The sequence below is a fragment of the Rhinolophus sinicus genome, chromosome 14, assembly GCF_057876585.1.
Source record: "Rhinolophus sinicus isolate RSI-liver-muscle chromosome 14, RSI-T2T, whole genome shotgun sequence".
NCBI lineage: Eukaryota > Metazoa > Chordata > Mammalia > Chiroptera > Rhinolophidae > Rhinolophus > Rhinolophus sinicus.
Genome location: NC_142514.1, coordinates 155823922 through 155851543, shown reverse-complemented (window position 1 = coordinate 155851543; position 27622 = coordinate 155823922). Strand labels below are relative to the sequence as shown.

Here is a 27622-nt window from a genome sequence, read left to right as displayed (position 1 = left end):
GTTGTATGCGCTGCTCCACCCAGAAGGCTGGGCTGGGATGGTTACTAGTGTTTGGAAGCACAGACAAATCCAATCTTTTTTGTGCCTTGGTTTTCTCTTTTATTAAGTGGCAAACAATATATCATGGTTTTCAAAATAAAGAAGTCATCTCCACAGATAGTATGTGTTCTGGAGAAGGCAAGACTGCCGTTATAATATTAAAATGTGTTAAGCATTGTTCAGATCCCTTTATGTATAGTAACTCATTTTATCCTTATGGCAATGGTGTGCTGTAAGTACTATTATTATTCCCATTATTCAGATGAGGAAAAATGAGGCACAAAAAAATTAAGTAACTTGCCTAACACCCACAGCTAGTAACTGGTAGAGGAGAGATATCAACCTGCGTGGTCTGTCTCCAGAGCCCATGCCACATAGATGCTTATTAGATAAGAATAAGAATAACTTAGGCCAAATTAGTTGAGGAGAGTTACAAAGGGAGAATAATAAATTATGTCTAAAGCAAAATCTACCCTAGTTAAAATGGCTTCAACCTTTTTCATTAGAATTAGGCAATATTACAGCCCTATGAGGTTTCTTTCTTATTAAAAAAAGCCATTTTGATTATTGCCTGTCATATGCCAGAGATTATACTAGGCAAATACTGCATTATATGTTCTACAGTTTTCTTCTGGATTAATTTTTTTAAATACTTAACTCTTCAATCTAGTCAAATAATAAATATTTTTTATAATTTTTGAAGATGACTTACACAGAAAAATACTTTTTTACATATAGCTATGTAAGCGAAGGTTATAAAATTGGAGGCGCGGGGAGGAGGGGCGGGGAAGAACCACTTGGCCACACCTGCCTTCTGTGATTGTCTCAGAGTGCTAGACTCCCCCATCTGTACTGTAAGGCATATATGATGTCTACAGTCATTTGTTTTATTGATGTGGGCTTAAGAAAGGTAAAAAGCCGCCCAAATGTCTAGAACAGTGGATCTCAAAGCACGTTCATGCCATTGGGAATAAAGAAAGGAAGCTGTATCACCTGGTACCTTGTTAAAACAAAAGTATCAGGCCCCAGCCCAGAAGTAATGAATCATATATCGTGTTTCCCCAAAAATAAGACTGGGTTTTATATTAATTTTTGCTCCAAAAGACTCAGTAGGGCTTATGTTCAGGTGATATCATTGTGAAAAATCATGATAGGGCTTATTTTCCAGTTAGGTCCTATTTTCGGGGAAACAAGGTAGTCAGGGGATGGGGCCCATTCATATGCCTCCAGGTTGAAGTCTGATGCAAGTTGAAGTTTGTGAGCCACTAACACCAGTGAAACCGGAACCTTCAGGGTCCTTGAGCAGGTGCTGAAGATCATAGTTACCAAGGGCTCCAGGCGAGAAGAGAGGAGGAGACCAACAGGATAAGCATCTCCTAATTAGGGGTGATGGTGACAAAGACCAGCTGATAAGTGCCATCTTTCCTGACAATATCCCTTTTATTACTTTCTGGAATGTGGGCAGTCGATGTTCTGGGAGAGAACTGGACCTGAGACAGGACTGTAAAATGGTAGAAAGTGAAAGGAAGGCCCTGAGACCCTGCGGAGTCCTGATGAACCATGTACGCCTTTAAGACCAGCTTGAGGTGTCACGTGGTCTGCTTTCCTGAGGACTCCCTGGCTTCCAGCGAGGAGAGCCAGGTGTATCTATCACAAGAGGGAGTAGAAAGGAAAGTGGCAAACAGGAAGCCTGCAAAATGTGCCAAGAGGCATCAAATTAAAGTCTCTCCAAAGTGCCCTGTAAGCCAGAGAGAAACGTCTGCACACCAAGTACGGCCAGCGTGACTTCTGATTCTGATTCCAACTTCCTCATGACAAAGAAGGAAGTAAAGCCTCACAAGACACTGGCAGCAGTTGCCTGGCCCTGAATCCACAAGGCTCCTTTTTCCAAGGAAATGACATAATTTTTGTGTGTGGACAATGTAAAGTTCGTAACTGATCTGGCTTCCTCTTTTGCTCATGTGCTGCACAATTTTACTAAGTATATAAGGCTCACGCATCCAACAAATATAAGTGTAAAATTCCCTCCTATCTTTCAGTATAGCTGTGATTTCATTGCCTAGTGGGATTTTAGTTTAAAATTCACTTCTACTATTTTACTGTTCTTTTACATTCTTGGAAGCCACCTCAAACTATGGAATTACGCAGGATATAGCTAATGAAAAGTAACTGTATTTACCTCATCAGATCCCTAATGGCACATCCATTCTTCTCGTTTAAAGTTCTCAAGGCTACTAATTTAATTGTCCTGGTGAGTTAACCAGGCAAATCAGATCAAAAAATTATTTACTAATATTTTCCAGAAAACAGAGCTGTCCTAATCAAACCAGAACCTTGAGGGAATCAGCGTAACTGGGAGGAAACCACACACTTGGTCAGTTAAACATGGATTTTAATTCATTGAAACCTGGTCTGAAATCAAGGACGGTCCAAGTAGAGACACTATTTGGGGACTCTGAGAAGAAATTTAATCCCTGAGTCTTAGTGACCAAAACGAGTTAATGTACCTTCAAAACTAACCAAATTACTCTCACCTTCCTGCAAATGGCCCATCATCATAAATGATGGCCATTAAGGTGCCCTGTGGTTCTGCACAGACCACTGAGAGGACATGGATGTTGACGACCCATCACTAATGAAGTGAACAGTGTCCAGTAAGAGTCACACAGATGTCCAGCCCAGGATAACAAAGGAGATGGCTGTAAAGAACAGAAAAAGAAGGTCTTCCCATGATTTCTGAACATAACCTATCATATTCTAACAGGAACTGGAGGGAAGAAGGAAAGGCCCGTACTAGATGGTTTACTGTATTATCTCATTTGATCCTAACCCATGTAATAGAATTACTAACACATTTTGCAAATGAAGAAACTGAGAATCCAGGGTATTCAAGTAATTCACTCAAGTGATGTAACAAGTAAAGCAAAGCCAGGATATAAATCCAGATCTATCTGGCTTCAGAGATCATGCATTTTCATAAAGAGATTTAAATATTTGTTACTCACCTAATACGTCAAACATTTTATTAGGTGCTAGGGATACAATGTTCAGGGGGGACATTCCAAGAATAATCAAGAAATTGTGCAAACAAATACAAAATCAGTATTATGAGGGCACAGCAAATGAGAGCTACACGGTCCCAAGAGAGTATATGTTGAAAATTTGACCCCCCGTGGTGAAGTCAACTGAGAAAGCGGTAACTGACCTGAGATCTGAAGACAGGGTGGAAGATATGCTGCTGGAAGAGGGACTAGCAAATTGCTAGTGAGAGGTATCTAGGGTGAGTGAGTGAAGAGAAAGAAGGAGCACGGTGCAAAGTGAGACCAGAATGGAGATCCTAAAGATCCTGTGGCCTGTGATAAAGATGCATTTTTCCTCAGAGCAATGGGGATTCATGCACCAAGTCTAGGGGGAATGGCATGATCAGTTTTGCATTTTAAAAAGGTTACTCTGTACGCAGCATGAAAAACTAATTAGAGAGAGAAAGAATGAAGGAAGAAGCTGCTGCTACAGTCAAGATGAGAGACAAGAAAAGCTGGGACTAACGGGAGTCAGGGAATGTGTAGGGGAATAGATGGATTGAAAAGATACTCAATTGATAATATCAAGCGAACTTGGTGATGGATTGGACACCGGGGTGACGAGGAGGAAAGCATTAAGGATGCCTCATAAATCTGTGGTTTGTATAACAGGGCGGTTGGTGCCATCACTCACTGAAAGAGGAAATACTGGAAGATGAGCAGGTGCTCCCCGGGGAGATAATACATCTGTTTTGGCCATGTTGTATTTGAGATGCCTTTGAGATAGCCAAGTAGAGTTGTCAAATATGCAATTAGACATGCAGGCATGGAGTTTAGATGACAGGCCTCAGCTGGGGTCCAGTTTAAAGATGTTAGTCATTCATCCATCAAAGCTAAACCAAGTACTGATGTAGGTGGGGGCAGGGACTAGGGAGTGAGCAGAGACAACATCTAGCATCAAGCCTCGAGGAGCTCTGTCATTTAAGGGTTGGAGAAAGTAATGTGAGCCAAGAGACAGCAAGACTTCCAGAATGGCACGTCACCGTGCAGTGTATTTTAAGAAGGTACAGGTGGGGTAGCAATTGAATAGCTTTAAATGCTGCTGAGGGCAGTAACACAAAACTACAAAAGATGGAGCACTGCAGGCTCCCAGAGGCTCAGTAACTTGCCCATAATCACAAAACTTAACAGGAGCCAATCCAGAATTACAGAAAGTCTATCTGATCCCCAAGTTTATCCTCTACAGTATGCTAAAAACCATGAAAATCAAGATTTCACTCAAAATAAACAGCAGATATGACTTTACTCCAAGTATAGGTGGTACTTGAAAAATATTTACCAAAACAAAGGTAAACTGGTTGAAGTTCTTTCACTTAACAATGACATTCTAAATAATTGCCCATAGACATCCTTTAAGCAGTAAACTCTGCCTTTTTAAAATTATTTGATTCACAAAAGTTCCATATACAAATAACTTTTTAGCAAAGAGCAAGTCACATTGGTACAAGCTTTAAAATCTCCCAGAGCACTTTCATGACTGCTATTAAAATTCTGACTCTACAGCCAGGAGACAGACACTCCTATTTTTTGGTTCTGCCTCTAGTGGCTATTTGACCTTAGTCAAGCCATTTAACCCTCCTCACCTGCAGAAAGACGGGGCTGGATAATCTCTCCAGATGTCAGACGGGTAATAATATCCTGTGATCTCACTGCATGCATAGCAGCATTTCACACAGAGTATCTATCATCCTATCCATTCATCCGGTAAGGTAACTAAGGCACTGGATTGGATCATAGAGCCAGGTAGCAAGAAGCCAATGGGGATTTCAATCCAGTTCTCCTAACCATCAATTCGGTGCTTTCTCCACATAATCATTATCAAGGATATCATCATTTTTACAGCTCCCTCATCTGCAAAATCAAAAGACATCACAGTAGAGGATAGCTATGGTCTTTTCCTACCCAGACTATCCCTCACTTCTTCTGATACAACACCTTAAGTGTCCTTTGAGGAATCATGGATTGAGCGGAGGTGACCCCCGCTATCACTTTCCAGGCATGGGGCTGTGGCCCAGGACTAGCTCCTCAGTATGGTATAGCTTCCTGGAGACCAGGAGTGGTTTGGGGCCAAATACTGGGCCCAACCCAGACTAATGACAGGCAATTCTATGACTCTTGATAAAATGAATGGCATTACTTAGTTAGGAAGCCAAGCTTGAACCCGGTGGCAGCAATGGAAAAGACACGCCTATGAATAAAACTAACAAAAAGTCAGAGATAGAGAGGGAGAGAGAGACAATGCAGAGAGAAACATTGCTTGAGCTCTGGATCCAGCTTTGCCTAAAAACTACACTGAACTTTCAGTTATTTGAGTCCATCCATTTTCTCCTCGTAAGCCATTCTGAGTTTGGATTTCTGCCACTTGCATATCAAGGAAACTCAGTACAATCAGTGCACTTATACACCACTACTGGTTCCTTCATTGGTCTTTCAGGGGGAAATTTTCTACATGGAAACTCTGAATCTACTACATATGTATATTCTCTTAGCTTTTCAATATAAAGAAAACCAGAAGTGAGAAGTTAGGAAAAGGACAAAGGCAAATGTTTTAAGCTTAATAGAGTTTGTCAAAGCTCTGATGATTTTTTGCAAACTATTCACAAAATTAAGACAATAGGCCTAAGATGGCACTCAGAAGATGAGGGGTGCCTACTAAACACTCTTTTTCGGTTCTTATATGATTTTTACTTTTTTTTTTTATTGATGTATGACATACAACACTATACAAGTTTCAGATATACAACATAATGATTAACATTTGTAGATATTATCAAATGATCACTACAGTAAGTCTAGTTAAAGTCCACCACCACAGATTGTTACAAAATATTTTCTTGTGATAAGAATTTTTAACATCTACTCTCATAGCAACTTACAAATTTGCGACACAGTTCTTTTATTTTTTTTTTAATAAATTTATTGGGGTGACAATTGTTAGTAAAATTACATAGATTTCAGGTGTACAATTCTGTATTACATCATCTATAAATCCCATTGTGTGTTCATCACCCAGAGTCAGTTCTCCTTCCATCACCATATATTCGATCCCCCTTACCTTCATCTCCCACCTCCCACCCCCCACCCCCCTTACCCTCTGGCACAATGGAATACTATTCGGCGGTAAGAAAAGATGATATAGGAACATTTGTGACAACATGGATGGATCTTGAGAGTGTAATGCTGAGCGAAATAGACAATGGTTTGGTGGGGTTTTTTTTAAATTTTATTGGGGAATATTGGGGAGCCGTGTGTTCTTCCAGAGCCCATCAGTTTCAAGTCAAGTTGTCGTCCTTCAATCTAGTTGTGGAGGGCGCAGCTCACTGGCCCATGTGGGAATCAAACCGGCAACCCTGTTGTTAAGAGCTCATGCTCTAACCAACTGAGCCATCCAGCCGCCCCAACACAATTCTATTAACTATAGTTGCCATGCTGTACATTACATCCTCATGACTTATTTTATATGAAATTTGTACCTTTTGACTCTCTGCACCCATGTTCCCCACTACCTGTCTCAGGCAACCACCAATCTGTTTTCTGTATTTATGGGTTTGTTTTCTTTTCTTTTTTTTTGTTTTGTTTTTTGCTTTTGTTGTTGTTGTTGTTGTTGAGAGTACACATATAAGTGAGATCACACGTATTTGTCTTTCTCTGTCTGACTTTTTTTTCACTTAGCATAATGCCCTCAGGGTCCATCCATGTTGTTGCAAATGGCAAGATGTCATTCTTTTTTATGGCTAAATAATATTTCATTGTGTGTATAGATATAGATATATAAATAAAATCACATCCTCTTTATTCATCTGTTAATGAACACTTAGGGTGTTTCCATATCTTGGCTATTGTAAATAATGCTGCTATGAACATGGAGGTACAGATATCTTTTTAAGTTAGTGTTTTCTTTTCCTTAGGATATATTCCTAAAAGTGGAATTGTTGGATAACATGGTAGTTCTATTTTTTAATTTTTTTAGGAACCTCTGTCTTGTTTTCCACAGTGGCTACATTCCAGGTACTGTAAATAACCATAGTTAATAACTGAAAGTGCCACATCTCCTGCCACTCCCAAACATATAATTCATATTCTAGGTATAATAAACTACTCAACTATTTCACCACTGCATCACGCCCTGCTCTCCAGCCTGTTTTCTGTCATACCTATATATGCCTTTGATGAGCCCTGAGATACCCATTGATGAGTAATTCATGGTCCCTACTAAAATTCTTTTCTCAACTTCCACACATGCCTCTAAAATCACTTCTAAAATGAAAAAGAAAAGAATTTGATAAAGATGTCAAAATACATATGCCTTTTCTTCTGTCTGACATCCTTTTTTCTCCCTATCTGACTGTCATATCACTACTCAGCCTTTAAAACTCAGTTTCAAGTGCCTTGTTTAACACAGGAAGGAACTTTCCACACATAGCTATCACAGATTTTACTGGAATAACAAAGTATCCTGATATCTCAGTAGCCTAAAACAAGTTAACTTAACTCATACTATATGTCCTTTGCAGGTCAGCAGGGGTCCCTGATCTTTGTCATCTTCAGAAAGCTAGGCTGACAAAACAGCCCTAATCCAGGATTGCTGGTTGCTGTTGTCACAGGGAAGGAGTTTTGGCGCTTCTTACTCAGCAATTAAACACTCTGGCTTGGAAGCAACACATATTACTTCTACTTATAAATTTCTGGTCAAAACTACACATCTCCTGGCAAACATTTAATGTCTGGAAGTGGGTAGAAATCCAAATATTTGTGAATTGTTCCATAGCGGTGTATCAGAATCCCAGAGTCTGGAAACTGCTGAGTTATCCAATAGTCAGACAATAAGGGAGAGCAGTGGGAAAGCAAAGGGGGAGGGAGGACAGGAAGGAAGACAGAGTTTGAAGAGAAAGTAATATGTAATATTTTTAAAGTTCTAAAGTAGTTATCCTAACAAAAATGAGAATGTCACTGGACCTCTTTATGTTTACTTTATAATTTTATTTTCAAAAATAATTAATGATTTTGGAGACTGATACATCACCAATTTCTCAGTTGTTAGGACCTCTGACGATTTTGCTCTGACTCTGAGTCTGGGAAGAGTCTCAAGAAACTGAACTTCCTAAGAGATTCTGCTGCTTGTAACATTCAGGACCCACAGGGATGGATAAATGAATAAGGATACATGGGCTAACCACAATGTCAATCTCAGTCACTATCCTTCCAGGATTTATATCCTCATCTTTAAAAATGAGGATTATAAAATCTACTGTATACTGGAGTATGACCTGTGGAAAAGCACCCAACACAATGTCTCATAGAGAGTGAGGAAATATTAATCTCCTTCTTTTTTGGCGCTCTTAACACCTAGCAGAACACCTGAGAACTAGAAATGCTCAGTAAATTCAGGAAAGAAGAAAAAAAAAAAAAGGAAGGAGGAAGAGATATCAACTACCCTGAATATTTAAACCCTCACTGATTCAAATATGTCTATTTTAAATCACTGGATATTTAGAAAAACACTTTCTAACCAATGTGTCATGAACAATACCAGGTGCTGGGGATGTAACAATGAGTAAGGCATCCCCTCTTGACTTTAAGAGAATCCCATTCTTCCTGTGCTATATGCCACTTTGGGGAGAACAGCCCAAATGATACATAGAGCACAGAAATAACCACCGAAACGGTATCCTCGAGTACACACAACTAGAGGCAACCAGCCTCAACCTGGCCATCCACACCTGGCATTAGGAATGAGACTGAGACTCAGTGCCCGTGAGTCGCCTGGTGGCCCCAGGCGTATCCTCAGTCACCAGGCAGAAATTCAACTATGAACATAGCCATGTGCTCCTAAGGCCAGAAAATGGAGTCAGGAATTTAAAGAATATTTTTCAACAGGCATTCCAAGACTTTCTCCTCAGATAATTAAAAATTCCAATTAACCAAAAGCACATCATTAATCAGTTTGACCCCGTTTTCTATATATCCAACTTTACGGTGCCTGGTTTTAAGCAGATATTATTTCAGAGCAATGATTACTTCATTCCCATTGGGAAACATGGTAAAACATGCTATTTACACAGAAGATAACACAAGTAGGCCCAGTGGTATGATTTTTTCCTAACACAAAACATATATATGTTTTTCTAACAGAAAATATGTATGCATGTATATATGTATGTATGTATACATACACACAAACACACACACACACACACACACACACACACACACACACACACACAGAGACCCCTAATCCAGAATAGTTGACACTTACAGTTTCTTAGTTTTAGTAGACCAGGTTTCCTTTTATGGTAACATGGTTTGTTTTTCTTCTTCCAGAAGAAAGTCACGGATTTATTATGTTCAGCCCTGTACCAAATGAGCTGATGGGAGATTTATAAAGCAAATAAACAGAAAGATTTACAGTTCCTTTCTCAGAGCAGCTAAAAATTATGGAAAAACTCATTGACCTTTCAAGAGAAGAATTTGGTTCAGTCAGCCAGAAACTAAGTGCACCTAAGAGGTTTCCGATTAATCCTTTAATTTAAATTCTTTGTCTTTCTCCAGTAAATATGCTGGGGCCTGCTGCATCCCATTCATTCCTTTTGAAGTGTAACTACCTGTGGCTATTATAAGCAGCATGTCCTATCACACTAAGCATCCATAATGTTGGCAATACTTAGAAAACGAGGGAATCGGCGGGATTAGAAGAAGAGAAATGAGGCAGAGAGCTAAGTGGGAGAGACTGACTTTGCAGGGTAACCTAGGAGGAAAGAAAGAAACTGAGGCAGAGGACTCCTGGGTCTTGAAGAAGGAGGAAGAGGATGAGAGTGGAAAGGTAGACGGGTCCAGGTCTAGTATTCAGCTAGGTTCTTCCGTGAAGTTCTCCATAGGGGCGGAACTGGGAAAGGGATCTACGAAATATGCCTGAATCTAAGAGGGTGGACTTATTCCTCAGCTGTGTGTCCTAAGATTGTGAATTAAGAATTGCCCAAACTGTTCCCTATCTAAAGTATCGAAATTATGCTCCCGGGACCCACCACAAAATGAGAAAGTGAAAACAGACAAAACATTAAAATAAAACTCATTGAAAGTCATTAAGTTTCTTTGACACCTGCTCTCTGTTTCTGTTTTGTTTTTACATGGAGACAGATACAGCCCAGAATTAGGGCTGTGGACATACCATTTATTAACAGTGTAATCGTGGGTAGGTCATTTATCTTCTCCAAACCTTGATTTTATGGGACTAATACTAGTACGTAGTTTGTATAGTTGTGAGAATTAAAGGAAACAATGCATATAAAATGCTAAGTACAGTAACTATCACTGAATAGTGACAGAATCATCACCACTTGTTTACCTCAGAGTTGAATTAGATCTGCAAAGTGATATGGTTTGGTATAGGAACCACTGGAATAGGTATAAAAAGACACAGGTTTAATTATAACATCTGAGCCTCAATTCCCTCTTACAGAGAGGAGAACTAGGACGTAGAATCATAAAGCACTAACTCCGCTCCCTAATTACCTGGGTAACCTCAGGCAGCCACTTGATTTTTCCTAGCCTCGCCTCCTCATCTGCAAAATGTGAATAGTAATATTTTTATTAGGATATCATATGAAAACTGATGAAAAAGCATGTATGGTATTTAACATATAATCTATAAATATATGAATAAATACTGAGCGTGCCAAAAAAATGTGTACAAGTGGACACTTTGGTCAATGTTGCTCAAGTAGTAGTTCGCCGTAATCAGAAGTGTCTGGACGCTGATGGTAACCACTTTGAGCAGCTCTTGTAATTGCAGAAGTCAAACGTGACTTGTATTCATCTTTTCTTATTGGTATATATTGAGTATTACAATTTTAATACAGTTTTCCTTTCTTAAAATGTGTATACATTTTTTGGCACCCTCTGTATTGGCAGCAACAATGAGTATGATTCATTCATTCATTGATGCACTCAACAATTATTTATCCAGCAGCTGCTATGTGCCAGGTAAGGCTGGATGTTAGAAACTCAGCAGTGAGAGAAGCAGACAAAAATCCCTGATCTCTTGGCTCCTACTCTCCATGCTCATAAGAGTGCCCTGTGGACTGCAAGTATTCAACAAACACCTTGAGGGTGTTTTAACAGAGGGCAACAGAAAGAACCGTAAACCTGGATCACGATTTAATTTAATTGAGTTCAATACCTGGTTCCAGATCTTGGGCACTTCTCTGGACCTTAGTTTCCTCATCTATAAAATACTTTAAGAATGAGAATCCATACATTATGAGAGAGTAAAGAAATATATTTTAATGCACTTCATAAACTGCAATGCATGTACAAATTTTTGTTATATTTATTCTACTTATACACATACTTAATGATCCTGTATTCAGCAACATCACACCTAGACTTTACCAAACAAGAGAAAGCAACACGAATGAACCATTCTCTTAATTATTATTCACACAATTAAATTTATAATGCATGAGTCAGGCAATTTATGAAACAGAAATAGATTTTGCAGGCGGTTGCATTAAAGAAAGTTTCTTAAACTTTTACAACTCACTATAGTCATAACAGAAAATCCTGACACTTGCAATATAAATATCCGGAGATTCCTAGGAATCCACAGATTTTTAAATATTACTAGAGCCTATAACTATATAGTAAAACACATTAAGGACCATGTTGCAAACTGTATTCCACAGAACTGTATTCCACAGAACATAGTCTCATGGCATGATAATAGGTTTCACATATTAATTAAGATGATTCCATGTAAAAATAAATTAAACAGATATTAGGTTAAACACAGCTTGCTAAGGCATTTTTCAAAATCGTTATATGCAATTTTGACATATGGTAGAGACATGTCCTAAACATAAACTTGAACCAAGAATTACTTTTCTACTCCCTTCTTAGGACAAGTGGCATCAACTTTACGAATGCCACAGTAAACACAACTAAACATTTAAGTGATTCCTCTAGGTTTTCAACACAAGAGCTTCACTGCTAAGTGACTAGTGGATAACAACGAGCTCAGTGGGGATACAGATACTGAATGGGCTGCTTGTCACTCAGTAGCCAGTTAAGTTCCAGGTGCTTTGGCTAATTACTACATATTACGGACATTCACTGTGTTACACTAAAATGTACTACCAATTAGGTTCAAAACTGAAAATCCAACCTGAATCCATTAACAACAAGAAAGGTCTATTTTGGGAGCTATACCAGAAGTAATAACACAATAAACTGTGGGATTCAATTGTGTCCTCAGGGGAGACCACACTCGTACCATTGGATTGGGGAAGAAGTACGGAAACGCACTTGGATATGTCCAAAACCATTAAAAGGCAGCCCCTGATTTTCACCACCTATGGGAATGGCATTAGTGAATAATAGGGGATAATCATTTGCTACAAACGAGTTGCAATTTATCAAAGTGGATTTGGAAAATAATCCACTTTTTGGAAGTAGATTGAGATACCAGGTCTGTAAAAGTCCTAAAACCAGTTGTCTTTTTTAAAAAATTTAAGCATTTCTAACTTCACAAAAAACAAGTTCTGTTTGGTGGTCTACACCCCAGACCAACATAAGGTATTGAAACCTTGATGGGAAAGAAATCGCCCATCTCCTTTGGATTCCTGGGAGAGGAGCCCTGGAAGAGAGAGCTAACTTAAAGAGTCCCAAAGATCCTGAAAATTGCTATTTATCACAACTTCTCTGCAACTGAGAAAGGATGTTCTGTTTACCCTGCCCACAGTCAAATGCTGAGCTAGTGTGTCAGAAAGACAAATGTACATTCAGAGAAAATATTACTTCCGTGTAAGAAATTTGCCCTAGACTAGAACTGGAGAAAACGGACACCTCGTCAGATATATCCTGGCAAATAAAGAAAGTGTAACAGGAATCAACTGTAGTTATTTTTCCTCTGAATCATTCCATAGTACTATGTGAATTACTTTTTGTGTCAGGAGGACCTGAGATGAAATCCCGGCTCTGTCACTTACTAGCTGTGCGACGTTGGATTTCTTTATTGACCAAGTAGAGACAAAATTAATTAAAATAATAACTATGAAGACCTGTGTAGCACACTGCCTGGCGCTGCACAGGGTGCAAGGGACACAACAGTGAATGGAACAAGCAACAAATCCCAGCCCTCATGAAACGTACATTCTGGTGCTTACAAAAAGAACCCTAAAAAAATAAATGTGTTACTTTGTCCGTCAAATGCAAAATGTAAGTTGGCACACTATGAAGCATCGACAGGTGAACTATAATCTGAGACACCAGATTTCTTTGGCTGGGCTCAGAGATGTTTCCATTAGAATTTTGAGGAGCCAGGTGTCAAGCATCAAAAGATAAAACTCAGCATTCAGCAGCAGCAAGAAAACTGATAAACGTCCAGAAATTAAGGGGGAAAAGTCAATGAATCTCTACAGCAGCTCCCTAGAAGCTAGGAGCTGGCACTGTGCTTTCTGCAAATCCTTTCAACACCGAAAGGAAGAGGGGAAGGTTTTGTAAAGATGCGCAAGGCATAATTGGTACACACTTCAAGGTGGCTTTTTCCACTTTAAAACTGGAAAAGAAATTAACATCTCTCTATGAAATGCTAACTGTCTCGGTGGGAAGAAGCCATATAGCACCAAAGTTTATTCATGGAATCACGTCTTCATTTATTCATCAGTTCATTCACAAAGTAGTCCCTGTGTATCTATTTTATCCAGGCCCTAGACTGGGTCTTGGAGATACAAAGATGAATCAGATACAGCCCTGGCCTTTGAATAGCTCTTAACCTACAAAACATGTTTAAAAAGTAATTAAGATCCTGTGTGATGGGCACTTTAATAAAGGTTTGAATAAAGTGCTATCAGAGCCCAGAGGAAGAAGCCACAAAGTCAGCCATTAGTGTTTGATATCGTATAGAAGAAATAGCCGGAGAATCAATTCTAAATTCACTTTTCATATATACCCAATCAACCCCTCACATCCAATCAGTCACCCAATTCTGTGGATTTCACCTCCTGCCCTTTCTCACCTCCAGGTCTGCCACTACATTTTGCCTAGCTTACCACAACAGACTGACAATTAGAGTTCCTGCCTTGCTTTACATTCTGTCCTCCACTGCATGCTGCCATAATGATTTTTAAGAAATACAAATCAAATCGTATTGCATCTTTTTTAAACCTTTTAACGACTTCTCACTGCCATTTGAGTAGAATCCAAAGTTCACAAAGCCTGCAAGTCTCCCTAATTCTGCCTCCCTCGGCATTTACCACTCTCTATCTACCACCCCAGGTTCCAAACAATCTAAATGTTCCTTTGCTCTCTTGTACCTCCAGGTCTTCAGAGATGATGTTCTCCGTTCTTGTATTACAAATCTCCTCACACACCTCTACTTTCACTAACTCCATCTCACACTATGGTCTCAGCTTAAATACCCATAGCACCCCACACTTACCCATCAAATATGTGTCATCCTTCACAGACACAGTTGTCCCAATCTTTCAAAATCCCTCTCTTATGGCATCTTTCCTGCTTATTCCAGGAATTAGCCCTCTCCTTCCTTTCTACTCACTGACACAGTCCTGAACCATATGTTATAGGACTTAATTATGTCTCATTGAGCATCGATTATATTCAGACTTAACTAACATTTACTAAAATCCTACTTGATATTAAACCCAGCCTTGGACATCTTTGCTCACTTGAGTTCTTATCGTAATTCTTAGAAGAGACTACTAAGATAAGTGTCAGCACACTAACTTTACAAAGGGGAAATGCACCGTGGTGAAGTTACCTGCTTAAGTCCACAAAATGGTAGAACCAGGATTTCTAACCCAGGTGTCCCAAATCTAAGTCATAGATTTTCACTATTCCTATTTTTCCCTAATTATTTTGAGTGTACAATTCTTGTTTAGCCAGACAAGTTTCACCAAGAATCAGAAGCTACAGCAGGCACCGTACCAGTCATAATAGCAAGGGCACAATAAAAACTTACTGAGTTAAATTCTTCTCAGTACTGTCTAGATATTAGGCACCTTGGAGAGGATCAAGAGTTATTATGTTTTAAATAACCAAAAAAGTTTAAATCTACTACATTTCCATCTAAAGCTCTAAACTTGGACTTGTCGCTGAAAAGTGAACAGGGAGCTTTTTCCCTTCCTTTTTTCTCTTCCTTCTCTGTTACATAAAAATGCTCAATACTGTATATGACATAATATATGTATAATGTCTTTCATAAAAATGCTCAATACTGTACATAACATATATATAATGTCTATAAGGTCTTTCAAGAAGACACTTTAAAGTCCTAACATACTGTACAGTGAGCCAAAACATGTCTCAATGTGACTTCTTAAGGTGAAAGTACATCACTGAAAAATAACCAAAGGCCATTCTCACAGGCTTGGCCTCTGGGTACCACCCAGCCCCTCTGAGAGACTCCCCAAAGAGCAGAGTAAGAAAGATTCAACTGGGCAAATGCGCTTTCAGCTCTCAGAGGGAAGTAATGGTCAAGAATCAGATGAGGGCCAGCCGGTGGCTCAGGTGGTTGGAGCTCCCTGCTCCTAACACCTAAGGCTGCCAGTTCAATTCCCACATGGGCCAGTGGGCTCTAACCACAAGGTTGCCGTTTCAATTCCTCAACTCCCACAAGGGATGGTGGGCTCTGACCCCTGCAACTAAGATCAAACAGGCACCTTGAGCTGAGCTGCCACTGAGCTCCTGGATGGCTCAGTTGGTTGGAGTGCATCCTGTCAACCACAAGTTGCCAGTTCAAGCCCCGCAAGGGATGGTGGGCTGTGCCCCCTGCAACTAACAACAGTAACTGGACCTGGAGCAGAGCTGCACCCTCCACAACTAAGATTGAAAGGACAACAACTTGACTTGGAAAAAGTCCTGGAAGTACACACCGTTTCCCAATAAAATCTTAAAAAAAAAAAAAAAAAAGAATCAGATGAAATGTGTCTGAAAGGATTTGGGGCAAGGTACCACGCAAAGTCATTTTGATCATTTCAATGACGATTTCCCACAGTACCCACCCTAGGCAAGTCTGAGAACGCATGAAGACACCAATTTTTTAAGCAGCTCTGTCTTCAGTGTCACCCCAGCCAATGTTGCCTCCATATGGCCGTGAGCATGCCCTCCTAACATACCATCCGAAAAAGTCAGACCCTCCACGACATACTCCGTGGCCTACAGCAGTCAGTTTTGGTTTTGATCATGCATCTGTACTGATAACAATTTGGAGACATATACCTCCTACATGAAAATATTTAGTAAAATATATATGAGTACTATTATACTAATATATCATGTACACTATAAAACTTATACCAAAAGAAAAAGAAAAAAAGTGAGCTGTAAATACACACGAATGAAAGTTCTAATATTTTTTCCATATCCCAATTAGGATATTTCCGTATCCTAATTTTTCACCTGTTGTGATCCCTGAATTCTATAACGGCACACACTTGCCTGCAGGATAAAGCTGAAACTCTTTAGCACACTTACACTGCTCTTCCCCATCTGACCATCAATCCTATCACATTTCCCCGAAAATAAGACCCAACTGGAAAATAAGCCCTAGCATGATTTTTCAAGAGGACATCCTCTGAATGTAAGCCCTATTGAGTCACTTGGAGCCAAAATTAATATAAGACCTGGTCTTACTTTCGGGGAAACACAGTATCTCCATTCTCTTCTCCTACCAAACTTATATCGCAGCCATGCAAAACTTTACATTTTGTACTTTTCTATATGCTGATCCCTCTTGCCCAGGATGGTCTTCCCTCCTTCTTTCTTTTGAAGAATATCTCATTCTTAATGATTCAGCTGAAATGTAACCCTCCTCTGGGCAGCCTGTACAGACTCCCACTGGCAGAATTCACTGCTCCTAGAAGTGTACTCCTAAGACACAATTCAACTCCTAGGATGGAACAAATCCTATTGCATTTTCATTATCTGATTACAAGGTTCTCTTCCCCCTTTAGACTGTGAGCTTGTTTCTTAATCATCTTTCAATTATTGGAACCCAACACAGTTCAATTCTTGGAACCCAACACAGTACCCAGCCACAGTAGGTGCTCAATTAATGTTTGCTAAAAGAATGAGACAATACTCTAGGTCTGATTCTTCTTTATGCCCTTAGTAGGGCGATTATGTACAACCTTGCAGACTTTATACTGAAAAATTCCAGCAGGTGCCACTCAATCTAAATTACCACATGTAGCACTACTTCTATAAATTCCATAATGACTAACTAGCAGAGGACTCAACAGAACACAGTGGCTCAGTATATATGTTGGGAGATGGATCAGTCAGGGTTCTCCAGAGAATCAGAACCAATAATATATATATTTGGTTCTCCAGAGAATCAGAACCAATTTTATATATATATATATATATATATATATATATATATATATATATATATATATATATATATATGAGAGAGAGAGAGATTTTATTATAGGTACTGACTCACACCACTATGGAGGTGTGAAGTCCAACAATCTGCCATCTACAAGCTGGAGAACCAGGAAAGCATGTGATGTAGCACAGCGAGTCCCACAGCCTGAGAACCAGCAGGCTGCTGGTTTGACTCCCAGAGTCTGAAGGCCTAAAAACCAGGACTCTGATGTCCTAGGGCAGAATAAGGGACATCCTAAGTCAAGAAAAGAAAGAAGGAGTTTGCCCTTCCTGTGCTGTTTTGTTCAATTGACGCCCTCAACAGATGATACCCATCTACATTGGTGAGGGTGGGTCTTTGCTCAGTCTACTGAATCAAATGCTAATTTCTTCCAGAAATACCCTCACACATACTCAGAAATGATGTTTTACCAGCTATCTGGGCCTCCCTGTCAAGTTGACACATGAAATTAACCATCACAGACAGATACATAACCAGAGTGTATGTGTATCTCGACCCTGAATAGCTGAAGACCAAGTTCTAGTGCAAGCACCGCAAATAATGGGAACATTTATTGTTAATATAATGATGGATAATTATATAATGTACACTTTATATAATTATGATTATCATCATAAATAATATTACAATACAGAGCTATGAGGCTTTAGTCTTTACAAAATGCTTTCACATTCAATATCTTACTTAACAATTACAACCAACTGGTACTATTTAAGCCTTGTTTAAACATCCTACTTGGACTATGAAAAAATCAAGACACAAGAATTGGGTGACTTTCCAAGGTCACCGGCTGACAAGAGGTGGAGCCAGGATCAATCAAGATCTTCTTATATTTAGTTCAATGTTCTTTCACTACATCACTGCCCTGGAAGTTGTTGGTGGGGAGGGGGGAGGCAGGGAAAATGCTAGAAAACAGGAATATTTGACGATAGATGACTAACAAGGAAAACTTCCAGGCAGAGCCAATCTGTTTAGACCCACCGCCTAAGAGCCCTCTCTTCCACATTCACATTGCTGTAATTTTCACTTTCTTTTGCTATGCTATTTGAAATTTAACAGTGTGGGGATTTTCTTAATTAACAAGCATCCTCTTTTAAGAATACGTTTACCTCTGGGAACGTTATGTGGATAGCAATCATTTACAAATGTGTGTAAGGTTATTCCATGAATTGCTTTCCTCCTAGCACAAAAATCAGGACTGCAGCACATGAAATTCAGACTGTGAATTTTATTTGGAAGAAGAGATGGGGTCACTTAAAGAAATGGGGTTACACTGGGGATAGAACATATCCAGATGAGGCAATACAGTAGGAACCACAGGGAAGAATGGAAATAATGCAAACGAGAGAGTTCAGTTCAATTTTATCTAGTTGCCAAGTGAGCAAATTTTAATACAATCAATTGAAGCCAGACGACCGTTTGGTTGGACACAGGAAATAAAAAGCAAAAAGCATAAAATTCATGGGAGAGATTTTTTTCATTTCTTAACTGTGTGTCAAGAGTGGAAAACCATTCACCTAAATAGATTCTTTTTCTTCCTGGGCACATAGCTAGACAACATTTACCAGCTTCTTTGCAGTTAGGTCTGGCCAATGACTAAGTTCTGGCCAGTGCAATGGGGCCAGCCCTCGCTCATGGAAACCTCCCATATATCACCTTCCATTGCCTTTCACTTTCTGTGCCAAACTTGGAAGCCATATAGTGCACACGGTGGAGTCAAAGAAAGAAGGAGCCTGGATCCCTGCATCCCCGCTTTGAGGAAAGCCACTGCTAACCAGGAGCATCCATCTGAAAGTCTAGATGATGGAAAACAAATGCTTCTATTGTGTTAAGCGCCAGATAATGTGTTATTTTCTATAAGCAGCTGACCAAAACGAATTGAAAAAAATTTTTGAGATATAACACTATATTAGCTTCAGGTGTACAACATAATGATTCAATATTTGTATACACTGCAAACTGATCACCACAATAAGTGTAGTTAACATCCGTCCCATACATAGTTACAAAAATTTTTTTTCTTCTGATGGCATTTATGATCTACTCTTCCTAGCAACTTTCAAATACGCAATACAGTAGTAATAACTATAATCACCATGCTGTACATTATATCTCCATCACTTATTTTAAAACTAGAAGTTTATACAGTTTGACCCTTAATTCCATTTCACCCCCACACATACAACCACCAATCTGCTCTTGTCTTATGAGCTTGGTTTTAATATTAGATTCCACATATAAGATCATATAGTATTTGTCTTTCTCTGATTTATTTCACTTCGCATAATGCCCTCAAGGTCAATCCACGTTGTTGCAGATGGAAAGATTTCAATATTTTATGGCTGAAAAGTGGTAGCACGCCATTGTATGTATATACCCCATCTTCTTTTCCTATTCATCCATTGATGGACATTTAGGTTGCTTTCATATCTTGGCTACAGTAAATAATGCTGCAAGGAATATGGGAGTGCATATATCTTTTCTAATCAGTGTTTTCATTTTCTTTGGATAAATATCCAGAAGTGGAATTTCTGGATCATATGGAATTTCTATTTTTAAATTTTTAAGTGATGCCCATACTGTTTTCCATAACGGCTGCATCAATTTACATTCCCACCAACAGTGCACAAGGGTTCCCTTTTCTCCACATCCTTGCTAAACACTTGTTATTTCTTGTCCTTTTGATATTAGCCATTCTAACAAGCGTGAGATGATATCTCACTGTGGTTTTGATCTGCATTTCCCTGATGATTTGTGATATCGAGCATCTTTTCATGTGCCTGTTGGCCATCTATCTTCTTTGGGAAAATGTCTATTCAGACCTCTGCTACTTTAATTGGATCATTTGTTTTTTTGATATTGAGTAACCAAAACAATTTTTTAAAATGATCCCCTTCTGGTCAAAATTAAGGGAGAGCTACAATTTCTCTTGCTGTGTGGTGAAGAGAGTCAATCTATAGCTAATAACAACAGTACAGATTACACGGAATAAAGTGAGCAGACAGCATTTCAGCATTACATGGACCAGGTAGATGCTTTTGCAAAGTAGTCTTGGAAATAGAAAAACAGACACAGAGAAAAGCCAGGCCCAAGAAGAAAGCTCATCTACATCTGTTTCTGGGAGGGAGGTGACATGTAGGTTTATTATAAGCAAAGCATAGGCTAGAGATTTCTGTCTTGGAAGGCTCGGGGCTGGTGGGGGGCAGGGTTGACAGATACCTGGGTTCCAGAAGATCTCTCCAGTAGTCATGTAGGCTAAGTAATTTAAAAAAAAAAAAAATGATACCATGAGGTATTCTTATCTTAGGCATTCTGAATCTCTGGAAATAAATAGGAACAGGAGCTCACAGTTAAAGTTTTACTAACATGAATAATGAGCATAGGATTTGATCCCTTGTGCTGTCCAAAGCTGGACTTCAGGAGACTAAAGCCTAGATTTGAGCATAAATTGGGCTATGTGGATCATGAGACTCATGCATTTTGTAAAAATTCACAACAACAAGAGTTACCTGATTAATCCTTAGATGATTAAGTGTAATTAAGCATACTAGCCATTTTCCCACGCTTCTCTTAATCAGGAATTTACAGGGTCTTGTTTCTATGGAAGTACACTCATGCTAGACTTTGCATCCAATAAATACTTAGCCCTGAGCTATTCTGCATCTGCCTTCTGTTTGAACGCTGATCTCTCTGCCACTGTCCCAGCCTCTTAACACTCAAAGTGTCAGATCCTTTGTCATCACCTCCAGTCATGTGAAAGAAATTATAAATCATCTTGCTAATCAGCTGCTGTATCTCAGACGTTTCAGTAGTTTTGTTACAAGAAAGTATTAAATCCAAACCAGTACAGGTGATTTGTTCCACAACACAGTTCCTTAAGTACAGCTTCACTCATGTTTTTCCATGGAAGAAATGACATCATCCTTATAAATTATTATGCATGGTGCCTCACTGCCAACAATACGCTCATGGCAAGACTGATAAAACCTGGTCTTTCCATCTAAGAACAATTTCCCCTGCTGCTTGCCAATTCTCCCAAAAGATGCAGATGTGGGAAACCCACTTTCTCAAAGTACTGGCCTCAATGAGCACACACTCTTCCAATTCCAAGAAAGATCCTTATATAAAACACTAATGATATAAGTTGATGATAATGATGATGATGATAACTATTGTGATTCATTAAATGTTTAGTGGCCACCAGACAATTTGCGAAGTTTTTGACATGCACTGTCTCATTATCATCTTAATTGGGAAATCCAACTTCCCATGTTGGAACTGGCCATCACAAAGTACTAATTGACCACTTGTGGTCGGCAAAAAAACCTACTGCCTGGCACCAGGGCCACAGCAGACTATTAATGATCCACAGTTTCTAGTAGCTCTCAATGTTTGCTCTGTAAAAACTAGGTTCAGTCATGGGCACTGAGCAAAGGTATTTTTCTGAAGTCACAAGATCTGGATCAATTAATTCAGGCAGGAATAGCAATAGGCTTGGGCTAATTTATGCGAAGGTAACACATAATCTCTGCTCCAAACTCAGTGATTTACACCATTATTTCTCACTCATGCCACATGTCCATCACCTGTCATTTATCACACTGGTCCACGTCATCTTCCTTCTGAGACCCCAGCCCTGCTCTGGAACATTGGCAGTTTTGTATTAGAAAAGAGAATGAGGTAGAACCCTGTAATAGTTCTCAGTGCTTCTCTGAAATGGTACATTTCACATCCACTCATATTTCATTGGGTCAGGAATACAATGCAACATTGGAACTGGGTGGGGGTGGGGAGGTAGGGCATAGCAGAGTCAGGGCATAAAGCACTAGCGTAGAAATAAGTTGAGTATCATCTTTACTTCATTTCTCTGAGTCTTAGTGTCCACATTTGTAAAATTACATTAACATGGCCAGAGTTGCCACTTTCCTCACAGATTTATTATAAGACTCAAAGAACATACCACTATCCATAAAAGGAGTTTGAAAACTTCAGAGCACTCTATAAGTAGAAAGTATTATCGTGTAATGCTAATTGGGGTACTTCCCATGCCTGGTAAATTGCATGATATATATGACATTACAATGTTCATTCTTCTAAATAACTTTTCACTACACGAAGAGAAAGTTCATGAGACTCTATTTATGTAGATTCCATATTCAAAAAGTAAGATCATGAGTAGACCCCAACTGCTATACTTTGCTCAGACACTACCTGTACTTTAAGCTAATGTATCAGAAACAAATTGAGACCAACCCATTGAAAACGTCATCAGGAAGGTAAAAATCCTCAGCATATCAGATTCATAAAACACCAAAATCCAACTAAAGCAGTTTTCAAAATGGGGGACATTCCTGTTTAAGTCGGATCAGGCAAAATCAAACAGCCTCCTGTGGATTGTATCATAGCTACAAAGGGTCTTATTATCTTCTATTGATTGGCTAGGAGTTTTGATATCTTCTCTATGGTAGTTTCTACTATAATCTCTACAAAGCAGGAGTCCTTAATACATCAGATCTCTGCTACTACCCTAGGTAAAGTTAAGAAAATTGAAAGCTTTGTGTGCTTCTTTTTTCACTGAGAGGCTGAATAGGCTTTTAAAGATAGTCTGGACAATGTGTGTAATATTTTGTTTTAATTTGCAAGCCAGCCTTGTTCATGTACTTTATACAATATGGGTCATTTTCACTCCATTTACTCAGAGTAAAAAATAATTTGGCTGGAGCCGTTCATAAGTAGCTACTCTCTCAGCCAGGGTGAGACAATGAACTCAGCCCTCTGAGAGTCTCTGGTACACAGGTGGGTACTTGGCGACCTCTAATCTTGTCTATCAGGCCAGCCCAGAGGACTGAGGAAATCAGGCCATAAACTAAATTTAACCATAAAAGAATGCAGTAGATATAGATTTTTGCCCACCCAAACCACTTCTACGCTCTTCCTGTTGCCACAACCCTAATTGGTTCAGGTAAAGGGCAAAGATCATTTGTTCTCAGGGAAGGGAAACCCCTACTCCAGCTCTAGGGGTTGAACACAGTCAGCCCAAACCAGGGACAGTCATCGCACCCACTTTTCTCCAACACTGGTATCATTCCTCAAACAAGGAGTGGGGAGGATGCAGCCTAGGTCTGAAAAATAAAACAGCCGAAGTCTGCATGGGAGGAGCAGCAGGGGCAATTACAGGGGACTTTCTAGGAAGGACGGTCTTTAAACATAAGACAGAACCTTACCCAGAGAAGGTTTTTAACCCCTGCCCCTTCCTTACTTCCTTGCTTGGGACACTGATGTGAGGTCACCATGCTTGGGGAGACAGCAGTCGTAATGCAATAGGAAAATAAGCCCCAAGTCCAATGTGCTGAAGATGGAAAACTGGAAAGAGAGAAGAGCTCTCAATGTTGATATTCACTCAACTTGGTCAGTGCATCCCATCCAGCATCTGACACCGGCTTTACTCCCTGAGTTCCATTCTTATATCATGATACTTAGTCATTTCTTCTGAGGTGCTACCCTTATCTCTATGAATAAGCCCCTGGAAACTCTGGAAAATATCCATGATAAGAGAAATGACTGAAGCCTGAGGACATCACTGTTACCCAAAGTGGCACCACTGTGCACACTGGCCCAAGGCCAGGAACACACACTGAGCTGAGAATAAGTATGTCTAAGAAAACAGTAATTCACACCTAAAATTTCTCAACATAATAAATAAAAGAATGCCCCACTCACATAAAGGACAGGTTTAATATCACAAATGGCTCCTCATGAAGTTGATTTTCTGTCATGAAAAATGGCATCAATGAGAGAGAATCAAAGGGTCCCAAGGAGCATTTGCACCAGCAATGTTCTCCCAGATTCTGCAGGGTCTCAGTAGCTAAGGGGAGCCAGGAATAGTGGGTGTACTGGTCCCAAATGGACAACTAAACGTCTGTCAGTGGTAGAATTAGGACTGAAATTATTTTGAGTTCTTTCTATCATTTTTATCATTTTTCATAGCCTTTCCCTACATATAGTAGAAAGAGAGTAAATTTTTTTAGACAATTACCTGGCTTGTAGGACTTTTCCATGGTAAAAGAAGAGGAGAATGTTCACATTTTTAAAATTACATTAATTTTCTGATGAGAAATAGAAAATAGCATAAAGATTTTTAAAATAAATATTACTATGAAGTATTAAAATTAATAGTCCTCTTCTCCAAAACTGACAATAAGTAATATGCTATTAAAGGGTAATGAAAGTTTCCCAACCAAAGGGGCAACTTCATCCTCTCAAGTAGCATGTCTACCTAATCAAGTTCAAATCTATAAAGATAAGCAAAAGAAAGAAAAAAAAAGGGTGACACGGATAGGAAACAACCCACTAGATAGACTATGCTATTAATGAGAACCAAAGTAGTAATGAAGAGTCTTCCAGAAGAAATGAAAAACAGAGGCTATCTCACAGATACTGAGCCCGAGTGGTGATGAGACACATTTCCTTAACCACTGAAGAGGTCTTTAGTCAAAGCCAAAAAGTTAAGCAAGGGTCAACCCTATAAAACAGCAGAGTGGAAAGGAATTTACCATTACTTTCATCAGTTGTCTTTACCTGAGAACACCTGACCAGTTGGAGGAGAGTGACCAAGCCTTTCAGCATCCATTCCATTTGCGACATCCACATGATTGACAGATCACCAAGGTTCAATACATTGTTAGTGAAGATGCCAGCAGTAACTGGGTGTAACCATGACAGAGAAACAACCTCGCCATCATTTTGCCTGTGAGAACTTATCTACATTGATAGGAAGGAGTCAGTGAGCACCTGAGAACGGATGGGCTCGGATATTAGGGTGCTATACACAACGACCAGTGTCAGAGCTCAGCCCTGCTCCTTTGGAACAGGAGTGTGCAATGCTCGCCGCAGCAGGGTGGAGTGCCAAGCTTGGAAAGAGAGGTTCACAGAAGACACAGGAGGTGTTCCACTTTCTTAAGTGGAAATAGGGGGTCACGATGCTTGAGGCCTTCAGCCCACTATCATGGCATCTGTCCATGTGCCAAAATTATGATGAGTCCATTTGGCACTATGACTTTTAGTAGCGTTTGGGAATTAGCAACCCAGGAATCAGTCATTGAGAAACACAACTGAAAAAATATTCTGACCTTGGCAGGTGAAGAAGATGGCAGTTGGGTACAAATTAGTATCAAAGCATCATTCAAAGGAGGATCCACCACGAAATGTTTAATTGGACTTGGAGATGACAATCTACTCAAATAAGACAACAGAAAATGGTGTGTTTATGGTTTTGCTGGGGATTGCTACAGACAGTGACATCAGTGTGTAGAATCTGATATGGCCCTATTGCTTTTGTTGCTTTGCTGTGTTTCATAACTGTCTTGTCTTGCTTTCACAAGTTATTAAGCAAACTGTATAAACCAAGAGCATAGCGTACACTAGGTAATTGATATAAGTTCTTGTCAGATCCCCCAAAACCAGAGCCAAGTGACGGCTTTCAATCTCCAACCACAGCTTCCAGGAACAGAGCTCTCACAGTGACTTCATTAAATAGCTTACTTACCTTCACAGTAGGCAGAGTCTCCCTGAATGGAGATGTAACCGTTCTTGCACTCACAAGTAGCTTTTGTATTCCAGTTTTTGCACTCTGAGTTTTCACCACATTTAGGTCCTTCTGCACAAAAGTTATGACCTAGTACAAGCAAATGAAATTTTGCATCAGGAAAGAAGAGAATAAAAGACTTCCAATAATAAAGTGTGAAACACTTTTATTGTATGTAACCATGCATGAAAACATACCTTAGCAATACGAAAGAGTGAGCTGGCAAGGGGGTGGGAGAGTAGGACTAGGACACTTCGGACCTTCCCATTGTTGAGACTTTTCTCCCTAATACTCAAACTTGCTAAAGTTGTTCCTTCCTGGAAGCTTTTATCCATATTGATCCTGAATCCTCTTCCTACCACCTTCTTACATGACTAGTCTTTTGGTCATTGTTTTATTGCAAAATTTGACACAGAGAAAATATACAAAATGAATACATATGAATATATAAAATGAAGTGAATACACCCAGAATATTATCAGTACCCTTTGATTACAACACTCCAATGAATCCCCCTCCCAACCATTAGAGATAACTATCCTGAATTTCGTATTAATCACTCCCTTGCATATGTTTTATAGTTTTACCATATATAGGTGCTTATTTCTAAATATATGTCACTTAGTTTTGCCCATTTTGAACTTCATGTGAATGAAATGATATTGTACATATCTTCTATGATATATTTTTCTACTCATCCTTGTTAATGCCTGTGGCTATAGTTTATTCATGTATCAATGCTGTATATTTTATAGTATGGATATTCTACAATTTACTTTATCCATTATACTACAGATTGACATTTGATTTATTTGCCTTGTGGCATGAGGACTGAGCCACAAAAGTAAAATAAATTCAGGCACTAAGCTTTCAGGAATGCAAACTTTTCTGCTGTGCACCCCCTCTCTACAGTTAGGATTGACAGGCAAATCTCCTTTTGCAAACTGGGGTTTTCCTAATCATCCACTGAGGATTCACCCTTCAAAGTTCTTGATGTATGCACCTCACAACAGCCCCAGGCTTTGTCTCCGATCTACTTACATAGTATCCATCATAAGCCAGGTTCGACCACCAGGGACTAGAAATTGTCCTGAGGGCAAATGCCAACTCCAGTGTGTTTACTTATCTCAATAAAATCACACTTTTTCAATATATCTTGGTCTCTGACTTTTTTCCCCCTTACTCTATTACCAGCTCCTCCAAATTAAAACAAAAAAAAATGAAAAAAGAAAAAAAGTTTATATAGTATGCATCATTTTTAGGTGAGCTAGGAAGAATAGATTATACCTACCACAAAAGTTATGAAGTTCAAATATAATAAGGTATATAAAGGTGTTTTATCATCTTTAAATCAGTATATTATAGTGAATAATAATTACACTGCTACATCACATAGGTGGTCTCAGAGAAAACAATGGCTCTTGGAGTCAGGAGGTCTAATTTCTAATTCAGGGTCTGCAACTAACAAACAATAAGTCAGTTTGCTTATCTAGGTATATACAGAGGGTACCA

At 39.3% G+C, this 27622-nt stretch overlaps 1 protein-coding gene across 2 annotated transcripts in view; it reads right to left on the bottom strand.

Moving 5' to 3' along the window:
• The window catches only part of NELL1 (neural EGFL like 1), a 761225-nt gene that overhangs the window by 529231 nt on the left and 204372 nt on the right, over nucleotides 1-27622 (bottom strand). For both annotated transcript variants that reach the window (XM_019742633.3, XM_019742632.3), the window contains exon 12: nucleotides 26072-26200. In XM_019742633.3, coding sequence (XP_019598192.3) covers nucleotides 26072-26200 — 129 coding nt within the window. The remainder of the gene's footprint in view (nucleotides 1-26071; nucleotides 26201-27622) is intronic.